The sequence below is a fragment of the Aethalodelphis obliquidens genome, unplaced genomic scaffold, assembly GCF_003676395.1.
Source record: "Aethalodelphis obliquidens isolate GAN/ISIS:26980383/991018 unplaced genomic scaffold, ASM367639v1 scaffold123, whole genome shotgun sequence".
Classification (NCBI taxonomy): Eukaryota; Metazoa; Chordata; class Mammalia; order Artiodactyla; family Delphinidae; genus Aethalodelphis; species Aethalodelphis obliquidens.
Window position 1 is genome coordinate 1,760,980 of NW_020838067.1, and position 27,464 is coordinate 1,788,443.

Sequence of the window (27,464 nt, forward strand, 5' to 3'; positions counted from 1 at the left end):
GTGTTCCTTGGATAAAATTTTCCTACATTTTTTCTTTCTTTATTTATTCAGTTGTTCCCCCGAAATAACAGTGGCTTCTTGTTGGCAAGGGCCAGTTGAAGACTTTGTGACTCAGCAGCTCTGTTGGGGCCAGTGCATTGAGGCAGGTCCCAGCATTGTCAGTTGTCTGTAGTGGGCAGGTGAGGGGTGCGGTCGGAGGCAAAGGGCCCGTGGCAGCTGCAGAGGGCAGGGTGGTTCTGCAGCTCCTGGGAGCGGGTTTACAGAAGGCGTGCTTCTCAGCAGTCGGGGCACCTGGCCTGCGGGCTGTACAGGAGTCGTTTTTCACCAGTTCCCTGTTGGCTGGCATCACTGTTGGAGTTTTCCTCTCTGAATATTGCTGTCCCTCGAGCCTCATTACGGTGGCGAGCTGGCATCTTGGGAGTGAGATTGTTAGACTGCAAGGTGTGTGTATTTTTGCGGGCAAGCGCCACCTGGCTTCCCAGGGACAGTAGTAATCCTTCAGTTCCTGCCAGCGCGCTGTGGGCCTCCCCCTGGAGCTCCGCTGACACTCCCCACGGCAGAGCCCGTAGACAGCCCTCCCGCGGGACCCCGCAGTGCTCAGGAGCGCTTTTGAATTGAACCTCACTTCACCTGTTACTGCAGTGGATTTTTTCAATTCCTTTGGCCATAGAGAATTTTTTAGTTGAGTATGCAGTATTCACATACGTTGGGGTCTGTCCTGGCCGTCTGCCTGCTCCTTGCCTGGACCATCTTGATTTCACTGCCTCTGCGTCTGACCCCTGATCAGGCAGGCCTCCCCTCACTAATTTTATCTTTTTGGTTCATTTTATTCATTTTTTCTTTCTTCACCCTCCCTCCAAATAAGACCTTATTGAGATTCTGATTGGAATTGCATTACAGCCGTTGTATTAGTCTCTCTGGTGCCTTAACAAATACCACAGACTGGGTGGCTAAAGCAATAGACTTTTATTCTCTCTCAGCTCTGGAGGCAGAAGCCCATAATCAGGGTGCCAGCAGATCCGATCTCCGGTGAGGACTCTGTTACGACAGGAAGTAGCTAAGTGTGTGGGAAGGGCTGAGGGCATCAGATAGGGTCCGGGGTGGCCGCCCATGGCGCACACTTTCTTTTGGGGATGACAGAAGTGTCCTGGAATCACGGCGTGGTGGCGGCTGGCAACTTTTGAATATACCCAACAACACGGCACACGCACACTGCTGTGTTCAGCAGAGCTTTTTTTAAAATATGTAGTCCTAGAGGTTGTTACTTTTATAGCAATTGTGAATGGAATGATTTTTCCTAGAGAACTTCTGATGGATAGAACCAGTCCCTGCTTTCCTGAATCCTTGAACAGTTCCTGCTGCACAGGTGCTCAGTGTTTAAGTGACAAATTACTTCTCTACATCAGGAAGTAGAAGGCTGCTCCTCCCTGGAGACATGCTCATCAGCGCAAGGCCCGCTGAACTGACCCCAGTCTGTATCCCCACCAGACAAAGGGATCCGTCCTCGGCTGGGCTCTGCGTGTGCAGATCTGGAGATACAAAAAGGAAGCTAGACCCTGAGTCCAGAAAGATGAGAGCAGGTAGGGGGCCGGAGGAGCGCCCAGGAAGAGCGCCCAGGAACCTTGAGGACATGCTGGCTCAGAGCGGCCAAATCCAGGCCACGGGAGCGTCTACCTTCTTGTCAGACGTTGGTAGAAGCCTCGGAGCAGGCGGCGGCCCCCAGGCTGACGTCACACGGAGGGCGCGTTGGCCGTGTCCTGCCTGCCTACTCAGTGTCCGCTCACTTGGCTTCGAGCACCTTCTGCCAGGGCCCTCACTGCACTGCTGGGCCTGCTCCGTGCCCATGTCCCCATCTGCCCGGGCTGAGCTCGGGAGTCTCCCCGAGCCTGGACTAACCAGCCTGTCTCTCTCTCCCTGCCCAGGAAACGGAGGTGGAGCTGTACAATGAATTCCCCGAGCCCATCAAACTGGACAAGAACGACCGGGCCAAGGCCTCGGCAGAAAGCTGTAGCTGCTGAAGCGGCAGAGCGAGCAGAGCACAGAGCCCTTCGCGCACCAAGAACACAAGTAGGCCTTCCACCACGAGCCCCTCTCCTCTCCACAGTCAGTCATCTCTCACATCCAGCTGCCAAAAGAACCCCCAGACACAGTCTCCCCTGCACACACACACCCGACACAGACTCACTCCACAGCCCAGGCCTGTGCCGGCTCCATCGGGGTCCCTGCGTCAGCCCTCAGATGGCAGCAGGATGGGCCGGCTGTAGAAATCGTTCCGGTTTGGAGTCGGCCTCGGAGACGACTTCTTTTTGTCCACTGGAGAGAGAGAACTGTTTACAGTCAACCTGTGTCTAATTAGTTCTGGTTTTTTTAACTTGTCTTGTGGTCTTTTTACCCCCCTACCCCCGTGAAGGCTACCACTTGGGAAGGCGGGTGCCCTGCGCTTCATTACAGGCTCACACCCAGTCTGATCAGGCTGAGTTTTGTATGTATCTGTTAATGCTTGTTACTTTTAACTAATCAGATCTTTTTACAGTATCCATTTATTATGTAATGCTTCTTAGAAAAGAATCTTATAGTACATGTTAATATATGCAACCAATTAAAAATGTATAAATTAGTGTAAGAAATTCTTGGATTACGTGTTTAAGTCCTGAGATGCAGGCGTAGAGATGGAGGGTGAAGCCTGTCTGGATCGCAGAGTGTTTAGCCACTCAGATTTCAGAAATCCAGCTGGAGGCAGTATTCTGTACAGTAGACACGAGAATCATGTACGCCTTTTAATCAAAGACTTAGGAGCCAAAAAGCTTTTCATCTCTCCAGGGGGAAAACTGTCTAGTTCCCTTCTGTATCTAAATTTTTCCAAGAGGTTGATTTGCATAATACCATGGTGTGTGCAATGGAGAAACGGCTGTTTCAGAAATATAAAAACTCTCATTTTTCTTTTTTTTCTCTGCTCCACACTTTGAAACTCCCTTATTAGATCAGCATCCACGTACAAGAGAGAAAGGAAAAGGAAAACCCTACCAGACCTGTCCTAGGGACTTACCTTTGTTCTGGAAGGTGCTCCTTTCGGGGCTGTGGCATCCTTAGGTGAGCAGACCTTCTCTCCTTCTTCCCAGTACAACCCGCCATGCCTTCCCCGTGTCCTGGGTGTGGAGCCAGGCAGCTGTGCCCCAGGACCTGCCCCGCATTGTAGCTTGCTTCTCAGAGCACCTCCCTCTCTCCAGAGGCCTGCATTCTAGGGTGTGGGCCAAGTTCTTCTGTAAAGAGATGAACGTGATGCCAATAAAATGTAACAAGAACAAAGACCATCTGTCTTCGCCCTGTCTTTTTTCCCTCTTCCAGACTCGGGCTCAGGAGAGACCCTGTTAGCTAATCACTGCCGTTGCTTTTTCTGGGCCCGCAGGACTCTGAGGCAGAAAGGCCTTCTCCTCTCCAGCCCTGCATACCTGCCCCTGGCTTTTGTCTTTTGCATTTTTAATCACAGTATTGGGGGGGGACCCTGCATGGAGAGAGCATCGTCCCTTTAGAGGAGCAACCATGAGCTGCTGGGGACCCATGGACCACCACGCACAGCCTGGGAGTGTCACTCGGTCTTTGTGCTGCCTTGTTTTTAATGCTGTGATGGTCGACCGTCACATAGTTCTGGATCAGGACAGGAAGACCTGGCAGCACCAGCCCCATGTTCCAACATAGATAAGCTTAACAGCCGGGACTGAGTAGATGCCGCCCAGAGCCAACTGTACGAACTAGTCGTGTTTCCCGCAGCAGGACAGTGTAGGTGTTGCAGACGTAGCCTTTGGATTCTACTTGGGTCCACTTCTCAAGCCCCTCAGTCGTGTCTTTCCCCCGCTGCTCTTGGCCCGGACTTCACGTGTTAAAGTAGCGTCCTCAGGAGCTCACAGCCACAGCGCCGCCGCGGCCAGCGGGGCTTACCCCTGCTGCGGCCCCGCACCCTGGGCTGGGCTTGGGGGTATGCTGTTTGGCCTCAAGAGGAGCAGAGTCCTTCCCAGCTGGCGGCCTCGTGCTGGGCCGTGCTGTGTGGACCAGGCTGCTGTTCTCAGAGCGGGTCCCTCTCGCCCTAACCCTGAACATGACGTGGAAATGGACTTTGACCTCTGACCTCAGCCATGCCCTAAAACTGGTGACCATCCTTACACTGACCTGCTTTATTTTTGAAATGAGCCCGAACATAACCTTGTGGCCCTGATCGCAGCCGTAGCTGGCTGATTCGAAATTTGACTTTTAACCGACCTTGACTCTGTGCTCAGCTTCGTCTTGTCACTGACAATCATCCTAAACATGGTCCCCCTTGAAATGACCTTGAATCTGACCCTCCTCCTGACCCTGTCATATTCAAACTGAAGTTAACACTGAACCCTACCTCCCATGACAGCCTTCCTCTCCAGCCTGAGACTAGTCCACACCACGTCCCGTCAATGGCTGGCTGACCTTGGTCTCACCTTATCTACCTAAACTCCGTACGCACGGCTACACTTACCTAGATTGGGTTTCTCCACAGTAAGAAGTAAGGCTGAGACTGAACTCTGCACTAATACAGCATCTTTTCCCACATTCCTACTAAGAGTCAGCATCAGCACGTGCTTTTGAGAGAAGCAGGTTAGCTCCAGCAAGCAGTAAGATTTGCTTTTGAGGAGAATGGGGTTTGGAGTGTTTGCACCAATGCAGATTCTTCTCAGTAACACAGGTGAGTTCGTTTGAATTTGCTGTGCCTCCTGGTAAGAATGTGAATCGAGACGAACGTGTGCTGCTGTGTCTACATTCATCTCAGTTTGTTCTAACAAGAGGAAGTTACTTTTGAGAAGAATGGGAATGATTAGTTGCACGGATACAAATTCATCTCAGTAGTACTCCTCAGCTTGATGCAAACCCAGTCACCCTGTGACTGTGCATCGCTGCGCTTGCGTTCACTTCACTCCAACAAGCTGTAAGGAGTCTGGGACTGACGTTGTTGCACTGATGGGAGTTCTTATCAAAACCTCTATTCAGATTGGTCCTAATTCCTCCTACCTCGCAGTAAGAAAGTGCCTTTAGATGAAGGTGTGTTGCATTGCTTCCGTTCATGTTAGTTAACACTAACCAGCAATAAGGTTTTATCTTTGAGAAGAATGCCTGAGGCCGAGCTTGTCTGCACATATCTAGTAGCACTGGTTAGAGCTGAACGTAGGTCCATCACGGTTTACGCTGACCTGCAGTGGTTGAGACTAAGCTGCTTACAGTAATACGGATTCTCCCCATTACCACTAATTACACTCATCCTAATTGGCTCAGGCTCTCAGCAAGAGCTTGCTGTTGGGGTGAGAGTATACTGCTGAGTATATTCACCTTGTTTCATTAATCCTGACCCAGACCGTGATTCTCAGCCAGACACACTCAGGTTGAACCTCTTGCCTTGTCACGACCCTAAAGATCTTCCTGGACCTCACGCTGGTGTTGCCGCGTCTTTGCCTTCCGAATGACCTGACCACATGATGTCCTAATTTTAGGTTGACTTCCTGCTTCACCTCACACCAGATGTTTACCTTGAAACTGACCCTGAGCCTGACCCTGATCCAGTCTCTCACCCTATGGATATGTGTTCCTTGTGAATTGCCCTGATTTTTACCTTGTCCTGAACTTGACCCTGTGTCACACTTACGTTACAACCTTGGAATGACCCTCCTGATGCTGCACGTTAACCAAAGTCAGTGCTGAACTGGTCCTTGAATTTGATCATCTTGAAGTTGACCTTGAAACTGACCCTCACCCCTGGCCCAGATCATGCTGCCAGTGTCTCACACTGAGAAACTGACTTTTACCTTGAACTTCTCCACTCCAGTCTTGTCCTTCACACCGGGATGCTCCTGACCGTAATCCCCGTGAAGCAACCTTGGGTAAGCTTCAAACTAACCTGGACCTGACCTCGGTCCAGGGTTCTGTGCCTCGCTCTTCAGCTTGATCCTGAACTTCACCTTGACCCTGTGCACTGAAAATCACCTGGCCTCAATCCTCCTTGAAGTTCACATAAGCAAGAACTTGACCTCACATTTGAAAGTGGCCCTGTACAACTCAACAACAACAAAAAAACCCAGTAGAAAAATGGGCAGAAGACCTTAATAGACATTTCTCCAAAGAAGACATACAGATAGCCTACAAGCACGTGAAAAGATGCTCAATATCACTAATTATTAGAGAAACGCAAATCAAAACTACTCATACCAGTCAGAATGGCCATCATTAAGAAGTCCACAGGAATTCCCTGGTGGTCCAGTGGTTAGGAAGGCATGCTTCAACTGCAAGGGGAACGGGGATTCAATCCCAGGTCGGGGAACTAAGATCCTGTATGTGTGGGGGCAAAAAAAAAAAAGACAGATGTTCTTAAAAAAAAAAAAAGTCTAGGGCTTCCCTCCCTGGTGGCGCAGTGGTTGAGAGTCCGCCTGCCAATGCGGGGGACACGAGTTCGTGCCCCGGTCCGTGAGGATCCCACATGCCGCGGAGCGGCTGGGCCCGTGAGCCATGGCCGCTGAGCCTGCGCGTCCGGAGCCTGTGCTCCGCGGCAGGTCAGGCCACAACAGTGAGAGGCCCGCGTACCGCAAAAAAAACACACACAAACACACACACAAAAAAAGTCTACAGGTAACAAATGCTGGAGAGGGTGCAGAGAAAAGGGGACCCTCCTGCACTGTTCGTGGGAATGTAAGTTGGTGCAGCCACTATGAAGAACAGTATGGAGGTTCCTCAGAAATCTAAAAATCGAACTACCATATGAGCTGGCAGTCCCACTCATGGGTGTATGTCCAGAGAAAACTCTAATTCAAAAACACACACACACCCCAGTGTTCACTGCAGCACTGTTTACAAGACATGGAAACAACCTAAATGTCCGTCGACAGATAAATAGATAAAGAAGGCGTGGTACATAAATACACTGGAATACTACTCAGCCATAAAAAAGAACATTACGGGCCAGGACCTTTGAATATAGGTGCAAAAATTCTAAACAAAATATTAGCAAGCCGAATCCAATAACACATAAAAAACCATCATACACCACAATCCCAAGTCTGAATCCAAGTGGGATTTAACCCAAGTTCACAAGGAGGGTTCTCAACATCTGCAAAATCAATGTGATACATACCACATTAACAAAAGAAAACTCAAAAACCAAATGATCATCCCAATAGATGCAGAAAAAGCAAAAACAAAATTCAGCATCCATTCATGATAAAACCTCTTACCAAATTAGAATAGAGGGAACACATCTCAACATAATAAAAGCCATTTATGACAAACCCACAGCCAATATAATGTGAAAACCTGAAAGCCTTCCCGCTAAAATCTGAAACAAGACAAGGATGCTCACTCTCACCACTTCAATTCAACATAGTATTGGAAGTCCTAGCCACAGCAATCAGACAAGGAAAAGAAAGGTTATGCAGACTGGAAGGGAAGAGGTAAAGCTCATTATATACAGATGCTATGATACTATACATAGAAAACCCTGAAGACTCCACACAAAAATTACTAGATCTAGTAAATGAATTCAGCAAAGTAGCAGGATACAAGATTAATATTCCAAAATCAGTTGCAGGGACTTTCCTGGTGGTCCAGTGGTTAAGACTCAGCCCTTCGACTGCAGGGGCCATGGGTTCCATCCCTGATTGGGGAAGTTATGCATGCCACGAGGTGAGGCCAAACAAAACAAGACAAAAAAATCGGTTGCGTTTCTTTACACTAACAATGAAATATCAGAAAGGGAATGGAAAAAACAAGTAACTTCTAAAATAGAACCAAAATCCTAGGAATAAACCTGACCAAGGAGGTGAAAGACTTACACCCTGAGAACTACGAAACATTAATAAAGGAAATTAAAAAGGATTCAAAGAAATGGAAAGATATCCCATGCGCTTAGATTGGAAGAATATTGCTAAGATGGCGATACTACCGAAAGTAATCTACAGATTTAACGCCATCCCTCTCAAAATTCCCAAGATACTTTTCACAGAAATAGAATAAATAATCCAAAACTTTATATGAAACCACAAAAGACCCGGAATTGCCACACCAATCCTGAGGGAAAAAACAAAGCAGGAGGCATAACTCTCCTATACTTCAAACAATACTAGAGAGCTACAGTAATCAAAACAGTGTTGTGGGGCTTCCCTGGTGGCACAGTGGTTGAGAGTCCACCTGCCGATGCAGGGGACACGGGTTCGTGCCCCGGTCAGGGAAGATCCCACATGCCGCGGAGCGGCTGGGCCCGTGAGCCATGGCCGCTGAGCCTGCGCGTCCGGAGCCTGTGCTCCACAACGGGAGAGGCCACAGCAGTGAGAGGCCCGTGTACCGCAAAAAAAAAAAAAAAAAAAAAAATGTTTTATGGGTACAAAAACAGACATACAGATCAATGGAACAGAAAAGAGAGGCCAGAAATAAACCCACACACCTATGCTCAATTAATCTCTGACAAAGGAGACAAGAATATACAATGGAAAAACGACAGTCTCTTCAGCAAGTAGAGTTGGGAAAGTTGGACAGCTGCATGTAAGTCAATTAAGTTAGACCACTCCCTCACACTACACACAAAAATAGACTCAAAATGGCTTAAAGACCTAAGACATGACACCATAAAACTCCTAGGAGAGATCATACACAAAACATTCTCTGATGGGACTTCACTGGTGGCTCAGTGGTTAAGAATCCGCCTGCCAATGCAGGGGACATGGGTTCGAGCCCTGGTCTGGGAAGATCCCTCATGCCCTGGAGGACCCACCGCGTTGCACACTTGCCTTCTCCCTGTGAGTGTCCCTTGCACGTGCTGGCCAAGAAGCGTGTGACTGCCACCTGGTGCTGCCGGAGCCCTGGTGTGTGACAAAACGAGGCGATGGAGGCGCTGCTCCACCAGGCGGGCTCAGTCTCCCGAGATTCCTGACGTCTGGGGAGAAGCGAGCTCGCTGGCGGGAGTCCTGCCTCAGTTGGCACTGCAGGGCTAGAACCGCCCCTGTCGCTGGGCACTCGCCATTTTGCCGGAGCTCCAGGGAAAGGAGCCAGCGCTGGAAGTACATTACCACTTCGGGTCTAGTCTAGCTCATGGGTGAACCTTGAGTCCCTACTTTAGGCCAGAGGGGAGGAAGGGTAAGGGCTGTAACAAACCCCTCGCTTTAGAGGAGGAAAGCCAACTGGCTGAACTGGGGTCTGCACGTGTATCTGTATCTGTTGCTTCTCCTCGGAGAAGCCAGCATGGCTGTTAGTTCAGAGAAGCACACTGGGGCCTTCCCTGGCAGTCCAGTGGTTAAGACTTCCTCTTCCAATGCAGGGGGTGTAGGTTCGATCCCTGGTGGGGGAGCTAAGATCCCACATGCCACACAGCCACAAAACCAAAACATGAAACAGAAGCAGTATTGTACCAGATTCAACAAAGACTTTTAAAAAATGGTCCACATCAAAAAAAAAAAAAAAAAAAAAAAAGACCCTGGTTCTCTATCCAGTCAGCCCTCCACGCCTGGAAAGGACTGTTTGGGGGCTGTCTTGTCCAGGGGTTGTGGAAGGACAGGGAAACTGCCTGCCATCCCCCATTTCTGGCGCTGGGATAGGATCCTCCAACTCTGAGATCAACTCAGGTTACCCTGGGGATCATGAGAATCGTGGCAGGTCACTGATTCTCTGGCTATTCTCGCTGTAAAAACGGAAACTGCTGAAGCATATGAAAAGGATTATACACTATGTCCAAGTGGAATTTATGCCTAGAATTCAAGGATGATTCAACATACTCAAGTCTATCGATACACGACATTTACAGGATGAAGGCAAAAAAACATGATCTCAACTGATGCAGAAAAAGCATTTAAAAAAATTCAACTAGAAAGTTTCTGCAAAGGAAGCCATGAACACAATGAAAAGACAGCCTACTGAATGGGATAAAATATTTGCAAATCATACAGCTGATAAGCGCTTAATATCCAAAATATATTTAAAAACTCATACAATTCAAAAGCAAAAGAACAAACAATCCAATTTTAAAATGGTCAAAGGGGCTTCCCTGGTGGCGCAGTGGTTGAGAGTCCGCCTGCCGATGCAGGGGACACGGGTTTGTGCCCCGGTCCGGGACGATCCCACATGCCGCGGTGCGGCTGGGCCTATGAGCCATGGCCACTGAGCCTGTGCGTCTGGAGCCTGTGCTCTGCAACGGGAGAGGCCACAAGAGTGAGAGGCCCGCGTACCGCAAAAAATAAAAATAAAAACAGGCAAAGGATCTGAAGAGACATTTTTCCAGAGGACACACACAGATGGCCAACGGGTACCTGAAAAGATGCTCAACGTCACTACATCGGGGAAACGAGGCAAGACCACGATGAGATACCACCTCACACCTGTCAGAATGGCTATTTATCAAAGACAAGAAATAACACGTGTTGCTGATGATGTGGAGAAAAGGGAACCCTTGTGCACTGTTGGTGGGAGTGGAAGAGAGTATGCAGGTTCCTCAAAAATTAATAACAGAATCATGCACCGCACGTTTGTGGGGAACCTGGAGCTGAACAGTCTGTAGACGAGCTGCTTCTGGGTCGGGCCTCGAACGCAGCAGAGCGGCTCCCTCACCGCGATCTACTGAAAATCGGCCCTCGACACAGGGGTTTGTGAAAAAGTAAAGCAAACAAGTAAATTAAAAAAATAGAACTATCAACCCATCCAGCAATTCCACTGCTCAGTATTTATCTGAAGGAAGTGAAAACACAACTCGAAAGACAGCTGCACCCTCATGTTCACCGCAGCACTATTCACAACAGTCAAGACATGGAAACAACCCGAGTGTCCATCAACAGATAAACGGATAAAGATGTGGCACACGGATGCAATGGACTCTTAGCCGTAAGAAACGAAGGAAGTCCCGACATTTATGTCATCGTGGATGGACTTTAGGGCATCAGGCTAAGCGAAGTAAGAGAAAGACAAATACTGTATGATCTCCTTGATATGTGGCATCTAAAAATAAGTAAATAAGCCAAACCCACGGACACAGAGAACAGACTGGAGGTTGCCAGAGCTGGCGGGGGTGGGGGGTGGGCGGTGGGGCTCGGGGGTGAGGGGTGAAATGGGTCAAGAGGGCCAGGCTTCCGGTTACAACGTTGGTCCTGGGAATGTAACGTCCTGGATGGCGACCAGGGTTAGTCATATTCGACTGCATATTTCAAAGCTGCCGAAACAAGCTGTCTTACCTGACGCGCGGCAAGCCACAGGCTGAGATGCCGAGGTCGGAAAGCCGAGCGAGGAGACAGGAGAATAGACGCCACGGCAGGCAGGGGGCCCGGGTGGTTTCGGGATAAGGAATAAGGAAGCAGGGCGGGGTCCGCGCATGGGGGCCGCGGAGAAAAGTGACGGAAGAAGGGTGTGAGCCGGTGGAACTAGGCCCCCGGCCTCTGCAGGTTCAAAAGGCCGCCCTGGGGAAAGCTGCGCAGGCCCAGTTGGAGGGTCGGCGGTCCTAACCGGTTTCAACCGGCTCAGCTCTAACCGGGTACAGCTGACTCTGGGCTTTCCGGACACTGTTAGGCTGCGTGGAGGACACGCAGGTCTTTTTGTAGCAACAATTAAAACCGCCTTGATGAGTCAAGGCAGGTTACAGGTGAAATGGATTTAACTAAGCAGTCCCTGCAGTTTCACTAAGAGACTAGACCTTACAAGTTCTCATCAGAAGAAAAAGAAAATTTGTAACGATGTATGGTGACGGATTTGACTACACTTACTGTGGTGATCACAGTATATACAAATAGCGGTACACCTGAAACTAATGTCATGGTAGGTGTCAGTTACCAGTGTTTAAAACTTTAACCCCTTTTTGTGAAACAAACACTGAGTCAACTAGCAATAGAAGGAAACTGCCTCAACATAATAAAACCCACATATGAAAACCCCACAGTCAACATCATACTCAGCGGTTAAAGACTGAAAGCCTTTTCCCTAAGGTCAGGAACAAGACAAGGGTGCCCCCTTCCATCACCACATTCCGCAGAGCACCGGCAGTTCTATCCAGAACACTTAGGGCAAAAAAGAAATAAAAGGCCTCCAAATTGGAAAGGAAGACGTAACAGTATCTTTGTTCACAGATGGCACAGTCTTACATGTAGAAAACCCTGAAGAGTCCACGATATAACTAGAGATGATAAACTACTTCAGCAACATCGCAGAATACAAAAATCAACACACAAATCAGCTGCATTTCTATATGCTAACAATAAACAATCCAAAAAAATTAAGAAAATAATTCCATTTACGATAGCGTCAAAATTAATAAAATAGGGCTTCTTTGGTGGCGCAGCAGTTGAGAGTGCGCCTGCCGATGCAGGGGACGCGGGTTCGTGCCCTGGTCCGGGAAGATCCCACATGCCGCAGAGCGGCTGGGCCCGTGAGCCATGGCCGCTGAGCCTGCGCGTCTGGAGCCTGTGTTCCACAACGCGACAGGCCACAGCGGTACCGCAAAAATAAATAAATAAATAAAAATGGTCAAAAGACTTGGATATCTGTCCAAAGAAGAGACACAGGTGGCCAATAAGAACATGAAAAGATGCTCAATGTCACTAGGCATTTGGGAAATGCAAATCAAAGCCACCTTACACCCAGTAGTATGCCTATTACTCAAAACAAAACAAAAAGGACTTCCCTGGTGGTGCAGTGGTTAAGAATCCGCCTGCCAATGTAGGGGACAGGGGTTCAAGTCCTGGTCCAGGAAGATCCCACATGCCCTGGAGCAACTAAGCCCGTGTGCCACAACTGCTGAGCCTGTGCTCTAGAGCCTGCGAGCCACAACAACTGAAGCCCGCGCGCCTAGAGCTCGTGCTCTGCAACAAGAGAAGCCTCCGCAATGAGAAGCCCGCGCACCGCAACGAAGAGTAGCCCCCGCTCGCCACAACTAGAGAAAGCCCGCGCGCAGCAACGAAGACCCAACGCAACCAAAACAAAAGAAACAAACAAACCCCAAAAAACAGAAAATGAGTGTTCCCAAGGATGTGGAGAAATTGGAACCTTTGTGCACATGGAAATAATGTAAAATGGTGTGCCTGCGTGGAAAATAGTTTGGTCATTCCTCAAAAATTTAAACATAGCGTTACCATATGAGCCAGCAATTCCACTCCTATGTATTTACCCAAAAGAATTGAAAGCTGGGACTCAGAGAGATGGTCGTATAGCAAGTTCATAGCAGCACTATTTGCAATAGCTATAAGGTGGAAACAACCCAAGTGTCCATCAATAGATGATGGGTAAACAAAATGTGGTTTATATATGTATAACGGAATACTATTCAGCCACAAAAATGGAACAAATTCTGAATAATGCTGCGACATGGATGAACCTTGAAGCCATTTTACTAAGTAAAATAAGCCTGACATAGAAAAATAAATATTGTATGACTTCACTTAGATGAAGGCGCTAGAATAGGAAAAATCCTATCAACCGAAAATAGAATAGATGTTGTGGGCAGTGGGGGAATGGAGAGTTACTCTTCAGTTGGTACAGAGTTTCTGTCAGCAATGACGGAAAAGTTCTGGAAATAAACAGTGGTGATGGTTGCACAACATTGTGAATAGATGTCATGACACTGAACTGTATACTTAAAAACGGTTAAAATGGTAAAAAGTTTGTTACGTGCATTTCATTTTTGTTTTTAAAAAAGGGGAAAAAGGAAACTGCCGAGCTAAAGAAGTCAAAGGCAGTGTCTGCAGCTCACGAAACCTGAAAAGAGGCCTCAGCCTCACAGAACCCCAGGGGCCCCTGCCTCTGCCCGCAAACATCCTCCATCTTCTGTGATGTCCCTGCGCGGGGTGCCCTTTCGGCAGGAGCGCCCGTGCGTGGGCAAAGCCACACCGCACACGAGACAGCTCGGCCAGCTTGACTTCTGCTGCCGCTCCCCCGTGTATATAGAGAACACGAGCTTCTTCCAAGGTGTGGGAGGCCACAGTGGTGTGGGGCTAATTTCTTTGGCCATCAAGCCCTAAAAGAGCCAGTGGGCAAGGCCTGCCAGCCTCACTACCTGAAGGAGGTGGAAGCGGAGGGGGCCAAAGAACACCCCCTCAGGCACCCCTCCCTCCCCCGAGAAAGGCCCCAGACCCCGATTGCCCCCCCCCCCCCCCCCCCCGGGACCTTGGAGTGGCTCTCACCCACCCGGCATCCCGGAAGCTGGGAAGCCTGCCCCCTGGACCACAGGGAGCCCCAGGGCTCACCTCCTCCCGCTGGGGGCAGGGCAGCGTTTCCACTGCCCTGAGGCAGGCATTCTTTCTCTGGTAATGCCCCCATCCCCCCCGGAAATCCTAGTACCCGTCAATTATATCCCAATAAAACTGGAAGAAAAAATCCTCATGCCTGGGCTCTACCTTTGGCACTGTGGATTTCACTGTCCTGGGAGAAGGCGCTGGGAGTTTTTAAAGCTCACCAGGTGATCTGAGTGTGCAGCCAGGTTGAGAACCACTCTTCTGGATTGTGACCAATCAGAAGAGGCCGTGGCCCATGGCTCCTTAGGGAACTAGGAAAGGAGCCGGCGTCACCGTGGTCATCGTGTTCCAGTGTTCGTGGTCCTGCAAGATGACGGGTTGGCAGCAGACAAGTATTAGAGGGCACAGCAGTTGGTTTCTACTTCTGTTTTGTACGTTTCTGGAAAGGGGAAGAGAGAACCCCCCTTCCCTTCTCAGTCAAGGCCTGAAGCCCGAGGAGCTACCGTCACACGCCCCTCACTGTGCGCAGGAACTGTCCCCCTGGGAAGTCACACCTGGACCTGGAGGCGCCCAGGGCTCCCCGGAGCAACAGGGCCCCTGAGCTGCCCGCTGGGGCCCCAGAGCAGGGCCCTGGCTTATGCACAAGTGCACGTCGCTGGGTAGCACATAAACCATCCGGAAAGGGGCCAGGAACGAGGTGCAGATTCTCAGGGCTGAGTTTGGGAATCTCAGTGCTGCGCGGATGCTGCCAGAAGCTGCCTTGGGAGCCAAGCTGCTGTGCTGCTCTTTCCACGCTGACCTCTAGGTCCAGGGGGTGGGAGGGGCTTTTGAGAAAGTCGGCTCACAAGTCTGGGGCCAAACTCAAAGCGGGAAGAGTGCACCCTGCGGCTGGCCTGGCACCTGGTGCTGAGAGGCCCAGAGACCCCCACCGCCCTCTCCATCTCCTTCTAGACTGGTTGCAGGATCAGTTTGGTAAAGAATCTTTGGGCAGCCCTTGCTCCTCAGGGAGAAGCAGGTGAGGGAGCTGGGCCAGGCAGGGTCCCACCCTGAGGAGCCCCCAGCCGGCCAGTAACACGGAGGGATCTCTGGGGCTCAGGCACGTGCAAAGAACAGTGTCCAGGGGGTCTGCACACAGCAGGCTTAAGTGAAGTTTTCATAAGATCACGGGCAGACAGGGCTGAATCTGCGCTGAAGTCCAGGCTAGCAAGCCACGCAGGCCAACCCTGAGCTGCAGACGTGCCTTGTCTTACTTCTTACAATTTTTTCTTTAATCTAATTTTTTTTTTAATTTTATTTATTTATTTTTGGCTGTGTTGGGTCTTCGTTGCTGCGCATGGGCTTTCTCGGAGTTGCGGCGAGCGGGGGCTACTCTTCGTTGTGGTGCGCGGGATTCTCATTGCGGTGGCTTCTCTCATGGCAGAGCACGGGCTCTAGGCGTGTGGGCTTCAGTAGTTGCAGCACGTGGGCTCAGTAGTTGTGGCTCACGGGCTCTAGAACGCTGGCTCAATAGTGGTGGCGCACGGGCTCAGCTGTTCCACGGCATGTGGGATCTTCCTGGGCCAGGGCTCGAACCCATGTCCCCTGCACTGGCTGGCGGATTCTTAACCACTGTGCCACCAGGGAAGTCTTTTAATCTGAATTTTGAATAATGTTGAGAGAAGAAGAGATTATAGACTAAAAAATGTCGTTTTGCCACTTGTCTTCAGAGTGTTCTGCAGCCCGGGGCCTGCCTTCTACCTGGCATAGCAGCGGGGGCTGGGCTCATTGCCCCCTTATGGGCGCACCGTGCCCCTCAGATCACCAGTCCCTCGCAAACCATCTCATTCATTGATATTTTCTACCTGGCCAGGTAGGCCTGTAAGTCTGTGAACCCCGGGACAGATAAAATTAATGCTTTTGTCTTCTGTTTTGGTTTGGACTTTTGTTTTTTTGTTTCCTGGGACAAGATTGGAATAGAAAAGCATCCCAGACAGGTGGACAAGAAAGGCACAGAGGTGTGCAGTGTGGTGGTTCCACACGAGGACAGATCTCTGATGGTTTACCATCAGGCGAATCTGCGAAGCTCTGGTCCCCAGTGTCCGGTGTCACCACAGGGGCTGGTGGTGTGGATTCCTGACATACAAAGGCCAGCAGGTGCCGACTGTACAGGCCTTGAAGGCAGCATCGGGAGTGGCCAGTGAGGACCAGTTAAAAGGTCACTCTGGAAGCCAGCTCTAGTGGTTGGTGCAGTGGCAGGTCAGGTGTGCACCGCGGTCACTTGGCCATATCCCGGGAGAAGTCAGCTTTCAGGTTAGCCAGTCCTCTACTGGGGCTGTGGACATCTAAAAATCTGTGCAGGGTGCGGGTCTTGGGAGGAAACCAGCAGTTGGTCTCCTTGGCGGGCATAGATGTGGCCTACGCTGTTCTCTGAGCCTACCAGGCAGAGGTCAAAGACCAAGGTCAGCTTTGCAGAGCTTCTGCCATAGCCTGGCTGGGATCTATGGGGTCAAGCGGTCCCCACAGCGGGACGCCTTCCCTGGTGGCTGCCCGGCGGCGTCGGGGGGAGTCTTGCAGCGTCCTTCACAGAACCTCATCTCAGAGCCTCGTCCAGTGCAGCCCCGTGGGGAGTGACCAGAGGGATCTGTGCCCAGCGTACGAAGTCCTGGGGTCTGGCCTCGGTGCCACCCCAGGGAAACCTTGGCAAGGCCTCAGGAGGACCTGTGGCAGGAAAGCTCCAGCGCAGGTCCTGGACCAGCAACAGTACCCAGGGGTCCAAGCTCTCCAGGCTTTGGGTCAATTCCTTTTCCCAAACCTGCCCCAGCATCGACCCTTTGTTAAACGAGAGACTCCCCCCTGCCCCTTCCTGGGCCTGTCGCGAAGGGGGTCTGGGGGTCCCCGTGCTGACATGCGTCGTCTCCGGGCTTGAGGATCCGTGCGTCTGGTCCCCGGGGCCGCGCAGCCGGTGGGCTGTTGGGAGGGAGGCTGGCAAGCGGCCTCCATGGAGACGGGGCGGGGCGCGCGCCCAACGCCCGCCGGCCGAGCGCAGCGCAGTTACCCGACGGGCAGTCCAGCCGCACGGGCGGGGCGGGAGGGAGGCGAGCGCGGAAGGGCCGGGGACGCGGGTGAGACCACGCGGCGCGCCCCTTAAACCCGGAGGGGACTTGGGCAGCCGAAAACGCAGAAGCTGGGCGCCGGCTCCCGCTCCCCCTGACGCAGAGACGAGCATCCTTCCCGAGCATCCCGGGGACCCTTTCCGCTCAGTCCCCTCCACAGCGATTGACCCCGGCCGTGGTCGTTACTCACCCTAAGGGTGAAGACTGTCCTTCCCGAGAACTGTCCCCGCTCCCCACACAGAAAGCTGCCCCAAGGCCCCAACCTCTCTCCCGTTTGAAATGCTAGTTCCTCCACTGGAGCCAACTGCTCACTTGTCGAAGGCCTAGGGTCTGGGGGAGGGCAGGGGAAGGTGGTTTCTTGGACCTAACCCCCAGGCTCTCCAGGCGCGCAGTTTAATACCTTGGGCAGAAAAAACGGGCCGAATCTCACTACTCCCTGTGAGGGCCCTTTCTCTGTCACTTATTCGAACAAATGTTTATTGAGCATCTACTGTATGCTAAGTACAGAGAATTCGGTGACCCACACACCAGACAAGCTGACTCCAGGTGGGGAGGAGAGACTAGGCTATAAATGCAAAAGCTCAAGTAGTGATAAGCACTTTAAAGAAAAACTTGTCAAAGTGATGGGGAAAGATGGGGGTGGGTGGCCCTACTTCAGACGGGGTGTTTAGGGAAGGCTTCCCTGAGGTGTTATTCACCTGACTGGCAAGAAGGAATAGGGCCTGAGAGTCCAAGGAGGAGGGAACAGCAGCACAAACACACAGCGTGGGGTGGGCCGGCTGTCCAGGGCAGGGACAGGAAGGCAAGCCGCATAAGGCCGTGGGGAGACGCCTGTATTTTATCTTAAGTGTGATGGGAAGCCGCCCGCGTGTTTGAGGGGTGGGCAGGATCTGATGGGGTCCAATGGGGGCTTTGAGAAAACCTTGGCCTCTGTGAAGATGTGGCAACAGGGAGATCCACTCTGAGGCTTTCTCAGTCTTCTGGGGCAGATGGCGCCTAACAGGCAGGTCCAGAGTGAGCTTAGATGCCTCAAGACTGCTCGGCCCTCCTCCGGCTGCCCTTCCGCCGCTCCCTGGCTCCGGGGCCTGGCCCGGATGGAAAGACTTCTGCACCCAAACCAGGCTGGAGCTTGGCGAACACCTGTCCTCATCCTGGGACCTAGCCTTGGCCTTGCTGCCCCTCCCCCGGCCCTGGCTAACTGGACAGATGAAGTGTCAGGAAGGGCAAGAGCCCTGCACTAGGAATCAGACTCGGAGCGCAAGCCAGTGGCACCATGTGAGCCCTGCGTCTTCTCTGGACCTCAGGTTCTGCATGTAAGGTGGGGACAGGGCAGACAGGACTCAAGACAGGGTCGAAGGGTCCTTCCCACTGGATCCATCGACGGTCCCAAAGCGTTCAGGAATTAATATCTGATTAGAGGGAAATAAAGTAAGGGAACTCATTTTTGGAGAGCCGTTTATGTCAAGCTCTAGACTAGGTGTTGGTTTGGTGGCTTGTTTCCCCCTTTCACAAATATAATTCTGAGTCCTGACGGACCTAACTCCTGAGTTTGGAGTTAGATTCCTTTCTAGATTCTCATCATTCAATGCTACACAAGACAGACAAGCTCTTGGGGGTGGGGGACAGATGCTAAAACAAAAGACACTTTAGCTACCGAAAACTTATGAGAAAAGGAATGAGGATGACAGGACTGAAGGAGCCGATGGAACTCAAACCAGGGGTGGGAAGTGGGCTCTGGGAGGGAGGCCGCGGGGAGGGCAGGGGCGCCAGGACATAAAGTCTGAAGAGGTCAGCAGGCCCGAGTGCTGCAGGATGGTTGGGGAGCCCTGGAGGGTCCTGAGCAGGGAGGGCAGGGGCCCGGGCTGGGGGGTGGCAGCCCCCCCGGACAACGGCAGTTAGGGAGTGGAGTCCCAGCCTCTCAGGGCAGCTGTGAGTTGTTCTTGACCAGGAGAGAATGTCGGGATCGCCAGTCACACTGACATGAGCATCTGCGAGCCTCGCAGGCCCCTCGGGCTCTCGGCTCGGCCCTGGGACCGCGCAGACTCGCACTGGGACGGGAAGCCCGCCAGAGTTTGACTCCCATCTCATTCAACGAATATTTATTGAGGACCTACTACGTGCCAGGCCTCGTGCAGCATGGGTTGATCGGGTCCCTGCTCTCCTGGGGGTGGCAGGCATGAGAAAGCGAGAGGTGGTGTAAGACCAACTGCTAGAAAGTGGGGTGGGGGGGCCGCCTTGAAATGAGGTAAACAGCAAATGCTCTGCCATCTCTTTCTGGCCCGGGGTCACCAGGGACCTTACCCAGTCTCTCCTGGGTCCCGGTTTTCCACCGCAGGCAGAAATGCAGCCCCGGCCGCACGGGATGGGTGGATGCCCGGCGCCTGGGCCCAGGCTGCTCTCGCCCCCTGTAGGGCTTTGCGCGTCCCCCCCTCCCCGCCCCGGCCCCCACGGGAGCGTCTCCACAGCTGAGGCTGCTTGTAAGAAAGGAGATAAAGCCAAGATTCCCTTGTCGGCGCCTCTGCCCCGCAGGGCGACGATGGAAGATGGTTTCTCTCTTTGTAGCGTTTTGTCCTGGTCGCCGGGGCCCCTCCCCAAATGGTCTCTCCATCGCAAACCCGCCCGGGCTCCTCGGGCCTCAAACCCCGGGCCTTCTGGAGAAGAGATGTCAAGCTCTACCACAGCCCCAGGCTGGAAGACAAGTCTGGCCTCGCCCACTGGGCCAGCTCCCTCGCCGGGGGCACTGGAGCAGGCAGCCTGGGTCCCAGGAGACCCCTGCCCCGCAGACAGGGGGGCCGGGAGCCCGCATCTCCTGGGCCAGGAGAGTCGCCGGCTCCCCTGTCCTTGAAACAAGGGCCCAAACGCCATCCAACTCCACTGCTCCCCCCAGACCTGGCCCAGCCAGGCAGAGACCCCCGCAGGGGAGGCCCCTGGGGAGGCTGGGCTGGGCAGAGGCCGAAAGGAAGGGCAGGGGAAGGTGGGGACGGCAGGGCCAGGCTGTGAGGGGGCAGGATGCCACGTCCCTTCACACCCCCAAAGGCTGGTGGCCGCGGCCCCGGAAGAGATGGGGGGTCGGGAAGCCCTGAGGAGGCGGCCAGGTCACGGGGGAGGGGGGATGGCGGTGCCTGAAATGGGGCGGGGAGGTGGGGACACACACAGGCCAGGCTGGGTGGAGTCACAGAAGCCGGGATGGGCGTTCATGGGGGACGCGGGTGCGGGGAGGAGGGGGCGCTCGGAGGGCTGCACGGTCGCGGGGCAGCAAGGCTTAACCCAATTTATAACAGTGAATCTGGCGGCTACTTCTGGGCTCGTGAACAAAGGACAGTCCCGGAAACACCTTAGTAACAGCCCCGCCTGCCCCGCAGGAGGACACGACCAGACGGCTGCAGCCAGCCGTCAGGACAGGCGACCTGGACGCGGACCCGGTGTCCAGAGTCAGCGACACGCAGCCCTGTGCGCGCACAGCTCGCGAGCTGGGGCCAAGGGCGGGGGCTTTGTTTTCACTTCACATCCTTCTACGCCCGTTGTGTTTTATACCACAAATAACTTCACCAAGAAAAAACTACCCAGCACTTAAAGAAATGAAAGGAAAGAAAAGTAAAAGTCCTGGAGAAGGTCCCCAGCTCGGGCACAAGCGGAAGAGGGAGGTGGTAGGACCCCTCCTGGAGCCGAGCCACTGTTCACGTCCCAGGGTATGGGCTCCACTCTCCACGCCGCGCCTCTGATCAGCACTGCAGGCCCGTCTCTAGGATGGGGTCCTTACTCGGCACCCACGGTCCTCAGTCCCCCGGAGTGGGGGCCTCCCTCACTCTGACCCTGACACACAGCGCCAGGGGGTGGCGGGTGCTGCCGAGGTCTGGCTCCTTCCACACTGAGAAGCACCTAAGTCCCTTCTTGACAACCTGCACGTTAAGGACAGCAGCACTTTGGGGGTGTCTGCAGAGGTGGTGGGCAGCCGGGGCCCCGGGGACAGGACAGGACGCGGTGGCAGCTCAGTCCCCCGTTACACCTCCACCCCTTTGATCTCAGCCTCCCGCCTGGCGGTCCCACCCCCACCCCACCGCCGGCCCTGGGGGTGAGGGGCCAGAGGCCCTCACCACGTCCCCATTCAGGGCTTCACAATACACATTTGCATCTTAAAGGCAACCTCCCCACAGCCTCGTCTGGTGAATTCCCCTTTGTCTCCCCTTAAATACTGAAAAGCACTTAATGCCTCTTATTTACATTTCAAACTCCAAACTGGGCCCAGCCCAGGCTAAGGCTGGAGCCAACCTCTCGGTTTAAAACACCTTCTGGGGAGACAAACCCTTTGGCCTCTTAACTGTTACCCCAGCAGCCCAGCCACAGCCGACTGGGCCTTTCCTACAGCAGGCTGGCGACCCCACAGCCCTCTGGGCCTCCCCGCCCGGGGCTCCTGCCCAGGCTGTCAGAAACACTCCGAGGTGGAGGTGCCTCTGTTTGCCCTTTTGTGCGTGCACCCCTTATACAGATGGCAACACTGAGACCACCCGGGGCCCAGGCAGGTGGGTCACACAGGGAGTTTGGGGGAGGGGAGCTCCTGACTCCCAGAGTCCACCTTCCTGCTGCTGCGTCGCCAAGCAGGGTGTGCCCGGGGCTGGGGGCCGGCAAGGAGCAAGGCAGACCCAGCTACGCTCTCGGAGCCCCCCCAGAAATAGGCAAAACAGGGTCAGATAATCGTTAAGTGCTATGAAGAAAATAAAGCAGGGTAACGAGACAGGAATCCCAGAGAGGCGTCTTGGCCCGGCTGGCCTGGAGGCTGCACTGAATGGGTTCTGGGTGAAAGGAGCTAGCCACACAGCAGGTGCGAAGGGCCCAAGGTGGGAGCCCCTGGTGTGTGGGAGGAACAAAAAGCCTGGAGAGGGAGGGCGGCAAGCGCGGCGGCTGGGGGAGAAGTGCACACAGGCACCTATGGGTGGGGGGAGAGGGAAGAAGAGATGAGGAGGGGCCCATGCTTTCTGCACGTTTGGGGAGAAGCAGGATTGCAAGAGAAAATGGGGAGTTTTTGTTTCAGTGAGGACACAGAAGAGATGCTTTTTAGACATCCCAGGGGAAGCGGTGGGCAGTTCGCGGCGTCTGTTACTCGGAAGAGACAGAAATGGGCGTCACCAGTGTACGGATGGTGTTTGGAGCCCAGGACTGGAGGAGCCTGCCTAGGGAGAATATGCAACCCCGGCCCCGGGGAAGGGGTGGCCCTCTCCACCAGGCCCTGGCCAATTCCACGTGCTCCTTTTCCCATATTTTGGCATTTTCCCATTGGCCACGTGAGGCCTTCCCCACCTGTGACGTCCTTAGAAGGATGGCAGGGGGCTACCCAGGCGCGTTCGGTTCAAGAGGCATCCCTGAAGGCCTAGCGTCCTGGAGAACTGGGTAAAGCTGCTAACTGCCACCCAGGCCTCCGTGTCCTCACTTGTATAATGAGGTCACTGGGAGGAAATCGCCTCCCTGCCCACTCCCCAAGCCTAGAATTAGTCTCCCTGAGCCCTGGGCCCCAGGCAGCAACCCGCCTCCGGGCAGGCCAAGGAGCCCAGCAGGGCCGGTGTGTCCTCCCTGTGGACTGCCCTGCCTGCATGTGTCCATTCCCTGCTTTGATTCCTTCTCTCCTCCAGTTACGGCCAGGCCTCCCCCAGGGCAAGGGAGCCTCCCGGCACCCTTCACTGAACTGTTACTCAGGCCCTGCACCCTCTGCCCACTCCCCCCAACCCACCCCGGTCAAATCTTCAGATTTTTAAAAGGGAAATCTGAAATCTGGACTGCATTTCTACTGAAATCGCCTGATTTTTAAATCCTGGAAGTAATTTAGGTCTTAGTAAAACACCAGGCGAAACAGGCAGGGTCCAGGCAGAGGGTCTCAGAAGCCGGCTCTGAGGAGCAAGCAGCTTCCTGAGGGAGCTGCACTGGACAGACCGGCCCTTCCTTCTTGAAACTCTCTCCTCCTCGGCTTCCAGGACACCAGCCACGCCTGGCCGTCCCTTCCCCTCTGACCGTTCTTTCTCTGTCTCCAATGGGCAGCCTCCCTCTCCAGCCAGCCCCACGTCCTTCCTTCCCCTCCGATGACCCGGGGAGACAGCCCTCACCCCGCTTGCTGCTGCAAGCAGCTGCAGATTCACATTTCCAGCGACCTGGCCCCCTCCACGGCGATGGCTGGGCAGGTTTCAGTCGGGGGTCCTTCTGGGCTATCACCCTCTGCTCTCCCTTTGACCTTTCAGAGACCCAAGCTGGAGCCCCTCGTGCCAGTCGCCCGAGGGCCCTGGGCCAGCTCCCTCGTGGGCACCCCTGCTCCCACTCGACCTCAGTGCGCCCTGGTCCTCCTGGGAGGGCCGCCACGCCCACCCCCAGCACACCCACCCTCTGCTCACTCCCAGGGATTCTGCTCCCAGGCAGACCCCTCGGGGGCACGGGGTCTACACCTCGCTGCTTCTCACCCTGCACACACCCTGCATCTTCGGAACCCGAGATCTTTACTCAAGCCATGCAGTATCTGCAAGCTCCTTGCCACTGCTCCCCATTCCTCCCAAGGCTCAGCTCTCACAGACCCGTGTGTCCCACCCCCCCCCCCACGTTAGGAACTTCGGATGGTCTTTCGTCACCTGGGCTGGGCTCGCTAAGCGGCCCTCCTCCCTGGGAGAGGGTCTTGGCCTTCTCTGCAGGAGCCCGGGCTGAGATCCATCTTCCCTCTCCTACGGGCTGTACTCTCTGCCCCCTTTTGTGGCTCAAGCCCCTGATCCCCGCAAACACCCCACCAGCCTCAATTTCCTTCTCCCCTGGGGCTTATCCCCCAGCTTGTCGGAAAGCAAATGGGGGCCGGACAAGCGCCGTGACAGGGGGAAGCACAGACCGCTCAGGGGGCCTGCTGGGTCAGAAGGCCCGAAACGCACGCCGCTTTTTTGGCTTTCACGGGCTGCACCTCTTCTCACCCCTGGACCTCCAGTCCAACCCCCACCCCGTCCCACCCCCTCTCCTCCATGCTCGGGCCTCAGGGAACTGTTTATCCTGCCGTGGCCGTGGCCGCAGGATCCGGGCCTAAATCACTCACCCCAAAGGGATCCGCCCTCCTCCCGGAGCGTCTCCCCGTGGCCTCAGCTCCCCAAGTGGGGGCTCCTTTGGCTTCGAGAAAGATGGTCCAGCGCCTCCTCCGCACCCCCAATACTGGACCCAACGGCAGGGCCACCAGATTTGCACAAGCCTCCGCGTGGTACCCGGAGAGGGAGCCCCCGCTCTCAACTGCGCTCCCCACACGGGAGGGGGAGGGGTGTGGCCCGGAACGAGGAGCAACTCCCCTCCCCCATCCTCTCCGGGAAACCGTCCGGAGTCCGCGGCCTTCCCCTCTCTCCCAGCCGGAGCCGCCATTTGGCTTTGGGGGGAATGATGGAGGCTGCTCACCCACCATAAAATGGGGCACTTGTAGCATCTGCGGCGGGGGCGGGGGCGGGGGCGGAGGGGGGGACGGCGGCTAGGAAATGTCCCCAGAGAAGCACCTGCGGTCTTCTCCGCCGCCTCCCGCGTCCTGCCCAGGCCCCCGAGGCGTAAGGAGACCCCGGGCGCGCAGGGGAGGGCGCCAGCATCCGCTCTCCTCTTGCACTCTGGCGGAGACCCCCCTCGAAGCCGTCCCGGCTCCCTCCACACTGCCCTAGCCGACCGCGTGAGGGCGTGCCCTGTGTTAGTTCGGACAAATTAAAGCGCGTCTAGCGGGCAGGCCAGGGCCCCCCGGGACGCGGTCTGGCCTTGGGGGCCCGTGGACCACTCTTGGCTGACTGCCGCCGAGCTCCGGGCCGCGGGGCCTCCCCGGGGGCCCGCGCTATTCGGCCCTAAACGGGGTGCCCCCCTCCTCTCGCGCTCCCGCAGCCTAGGGTGCGCCCCTCCGTTCCCCTCTGCCGAGCCCTCCCTGGGCGCGGGCCGCCTCTCCGCCACGCCGCAGGCTCGGGCCCTGTCCGGGGCGCACGGCGGCGGGTGCGGCGGCGCCGGGGAGGCGCGGTCTGGGAAGCCAGCGGCCGGGGAAGGGGCTCCAAGAAGCACAAGTTGGCGCTGGCCCCGGACCAGGCTGTTGTTGTTCTCAACGTGGTCCGCCGTAGAGCCATAAAAGCAGAGCGGGGCGCCCTCCTCGCCAGAGCCCAGCGCGCACGCCCAACGAGCTCTGGCGGAGGCGGCGACGCTCGCGAGGCCGACTAAACCCGCTCCGAGACGGTCCTCGCTTCGGCTACCTCGCGTCGGACTCCTGCGCTCCGGCCGACCCCGCGCCGGCCCCGGCTCGGAACCCCCGCTCCGGCCGGCCCGGCCCCCACCCCAGCCCTGCCGCCCGGCCCCAGGCACGGCCGCGGCCGCTCCCGCCTGGAGCCGCCGCGCGCCCCCAGCCCCCCGGCGCCCCCGCGGCCCCTCGCCTTTCTCTTCCCGGCGCGGCCCCCGGGCTTCCGCGCCCCGCCCGCCACCAACCCGCTCGCCACCATGTCTGTGGAGCTGGAGGAGGCCCTGCCGCTAACGACCGCCGAGGGGGCGGCCAAGAAGGCGGCCAAGGCCGGCGGCTCGACCTCGCTGTCCCCGTCCAAAAAAAGGAAGAATAGCAAGAAGAAGAACCAACCAGGAAAATACAGCCAGCTGGTGGTGGAGACCATCCGCCGACTGGGCGAGCGCAACGGCTCATCGCTGGCCAAGATCTACGCGGAGGCCAAGAAGGTGGCATGGTTCGACCAGCAAAACGGGCGCACCTACCTCAAGTATTCCATCAAGGCGCTGGTGCAGAACGATACGCTGCTGCAGGTGAAGGGCACTGGCGCCAACGGTTCCTTCAAGCTCAACCGCAAGAAGCTGGAGGGCGGCGGGGAGCGGCGCGGAGCCCCAGCGCCCGCTTCCGCCCCGGCGCCTGCTGCGCATAAGGCCAAGAAGGCGGCCCCGAGCGCGGCCCCTGCGCGGCGCGCGGACAAGAAGCCCGCCAAGGGCCCGCAGCCCGAGAAGCGCTCGCACAAGAAGGGTGCCGCCTCCAAGAAGGACAAAGGCAGCAAGGCCAAGAAGGCGGCAGCCGCGGGCGGCAAGAAGGTGAAGAAGGCGGCCAAGCCCAGCGTGCCCAAAGTGCCCAAGGGCCGCAAGTGAACGCGGGGTACCGGCGCCCGCTTTTCCACCCCGACTGCACGTAGGTTTTGCGCGGGGCACCGGCCCGGGCCGCCGTGCGCGCTCCGACTTCAGGGGGCCCGGGCCCGCACCGGCCTGCCCATCCCCCGCGTGGGAGCGTTTTTTTGTTTGCTTTAAATTTTTGAAACGGCCCTGGCGATGCTCCTATTGGCTCTCGCCCTTGGCAACGGGTGTCGCCTTGGTTACCGGGCCCCGAAGGCCGCGCCGCGCCTGCGCGCGAGGACGCGAGGCCGCTCAGTCCTTCCCGCCCCCGCCCTGCCTGTTTCCGGGCGCGCGCCGAGCAATCGCGCGGGGCGCGGGGCCGCGCGGCGCTCTTTTTTCTTGTCGCCGTTTTTGGGGCACAATAAATTGGGCACAATAAATTGTTTAAACCTTTGAACCGCTCTTGTTTTCTTCCGAGTGGAGTAGGGTTGGGCGTGGCCGCCTCGGGGCTTGGGCTGGGTGGGGGGCGGGTCCCCAGCATCCCGGATCCGTTAGAGGTGCAGGCTCGGAGCCCGGCATGAGAGGGGGCCGGTTGGTCCCCGAAGGAGGTGCGGAGTTTACCTTGGTAGATAGGCAGTTGTGTCCACCGCCTGGGGGGCGGGGGAGCGGGGGCTTTGCGGGGTCTGCGGGTTAGAGACCTTCACGTCTCACAAGGTCACCGCACGCTGGGCCTGCACAGAGCTTACTGCGAATTCAGTGAGACTTCGTGTTACTGTGACAGGGACAGTGGAGCCAGGTTTTGGTTCACTCACCACTAACAGGTGTGGTCTGAGCAAGGCTCTGACCCTCCTGGAGCTTGTAAGTTACTCTGGAGTGCACACGGGACTCAGGGTTACAGACAAATTGGCAGGAATGACCCTCAACCCTGGGACACCCTCCCACCCTTCGTGTCCATCATATGGAATAGTTGTGCCTCTAGTTGGGCACTAGACTTGAGGCCTATTCTGACAGATGCTCCTATGAAGGGACAACCCTCCAAAACGGGGAGAGCCCTGGAGCAGTGGAAAGCCAGACAGCATTCTAGGGTAGTGCATATGCACAGATCAGGCTGAGC

The 27,464-nt window shown here is 55.3% G+C and overlaps 2 protein-coding genes and 1 long non-coding RNA gene across 6 annotated transcripts in view; 2 read left to right on the forward strand and 1 right to left on the reverse strand.

The window, feature by feature from the left end:
* Positions 1 to 3,309, forward strand: part of RAB7A (RAB7A, member RAS oncogene family) — an 89,505-nt gene extending 86,196 nt beyond the window's left edge. For all 3 annotated transcript variants that reach the window (XM_027098477.1, XM_027098475.1, XM_027098476.1), the window contains one exon: positions 1,923 to 3,309. In XM_027098477.1, the coding sequence (XP_026954278.1) occupies positions 1,923 to 2,018 (96 nt within the window). In that variant the 3' untranslated portion in view covers positions 2,019 to 3,309. The remainder of the gene's footprint in view (positions 1 to 1,922) is intronic.
* Positions 2,935 to 25,344, reverse strand: LOC113615726 (uncharacterized). Of its 2 annotated transcripts, XR_003431097.1 has the most exons (4): positions 24,342 to 25,344; positions 14,420 to 14,561; positions 6,220 to 6,339; positions 2,935 to 3,260 (listed from the first exon to the last, which is right to left on the reverse strand). It is a non-coding gene; the product is annotated as an uncharacterized LOC113615726 (long non-coding RNA). The 2 variants fall into 2 exon arrangements; XR_003431096.1 differs by lacking the exon at positions 24,342 to 25,344 and having other exon boundaries at positions 14,420 to 15,544.
* A 64-nt stretch (positions 25,345 to 25,408) lies between these two features.
* H1-10 (H1.10 linker histone) lies at positions 25,409 to 26,807 on the forward strand. Its single transcript, XM_027098474.1, has one exon. The coding sequence runs from the start codon at positions 25,748 to 25,750 to the stop codon at positions 26,387 to 26,389; it is 642 nt and encodes a 213-aa protein (XP_026954275.1). The 5' UTR covers positions 25,409 to 25,747; the 3' UTR covers positions 26,390 to 26,807.
* Positions 26,808 to 27,464: the final 657 nt, after the last annotated feature.

Bases quoted from the DNA above. Each gene is read 5' to 3' on its own strand.
- H1-10 (XM_027098474.1), top strand. From the start codon at position 25,748: ATGTCTGTGGAGCTGGAGGAGGCCCTGCCGCTAACGACCGCCGAGGGG.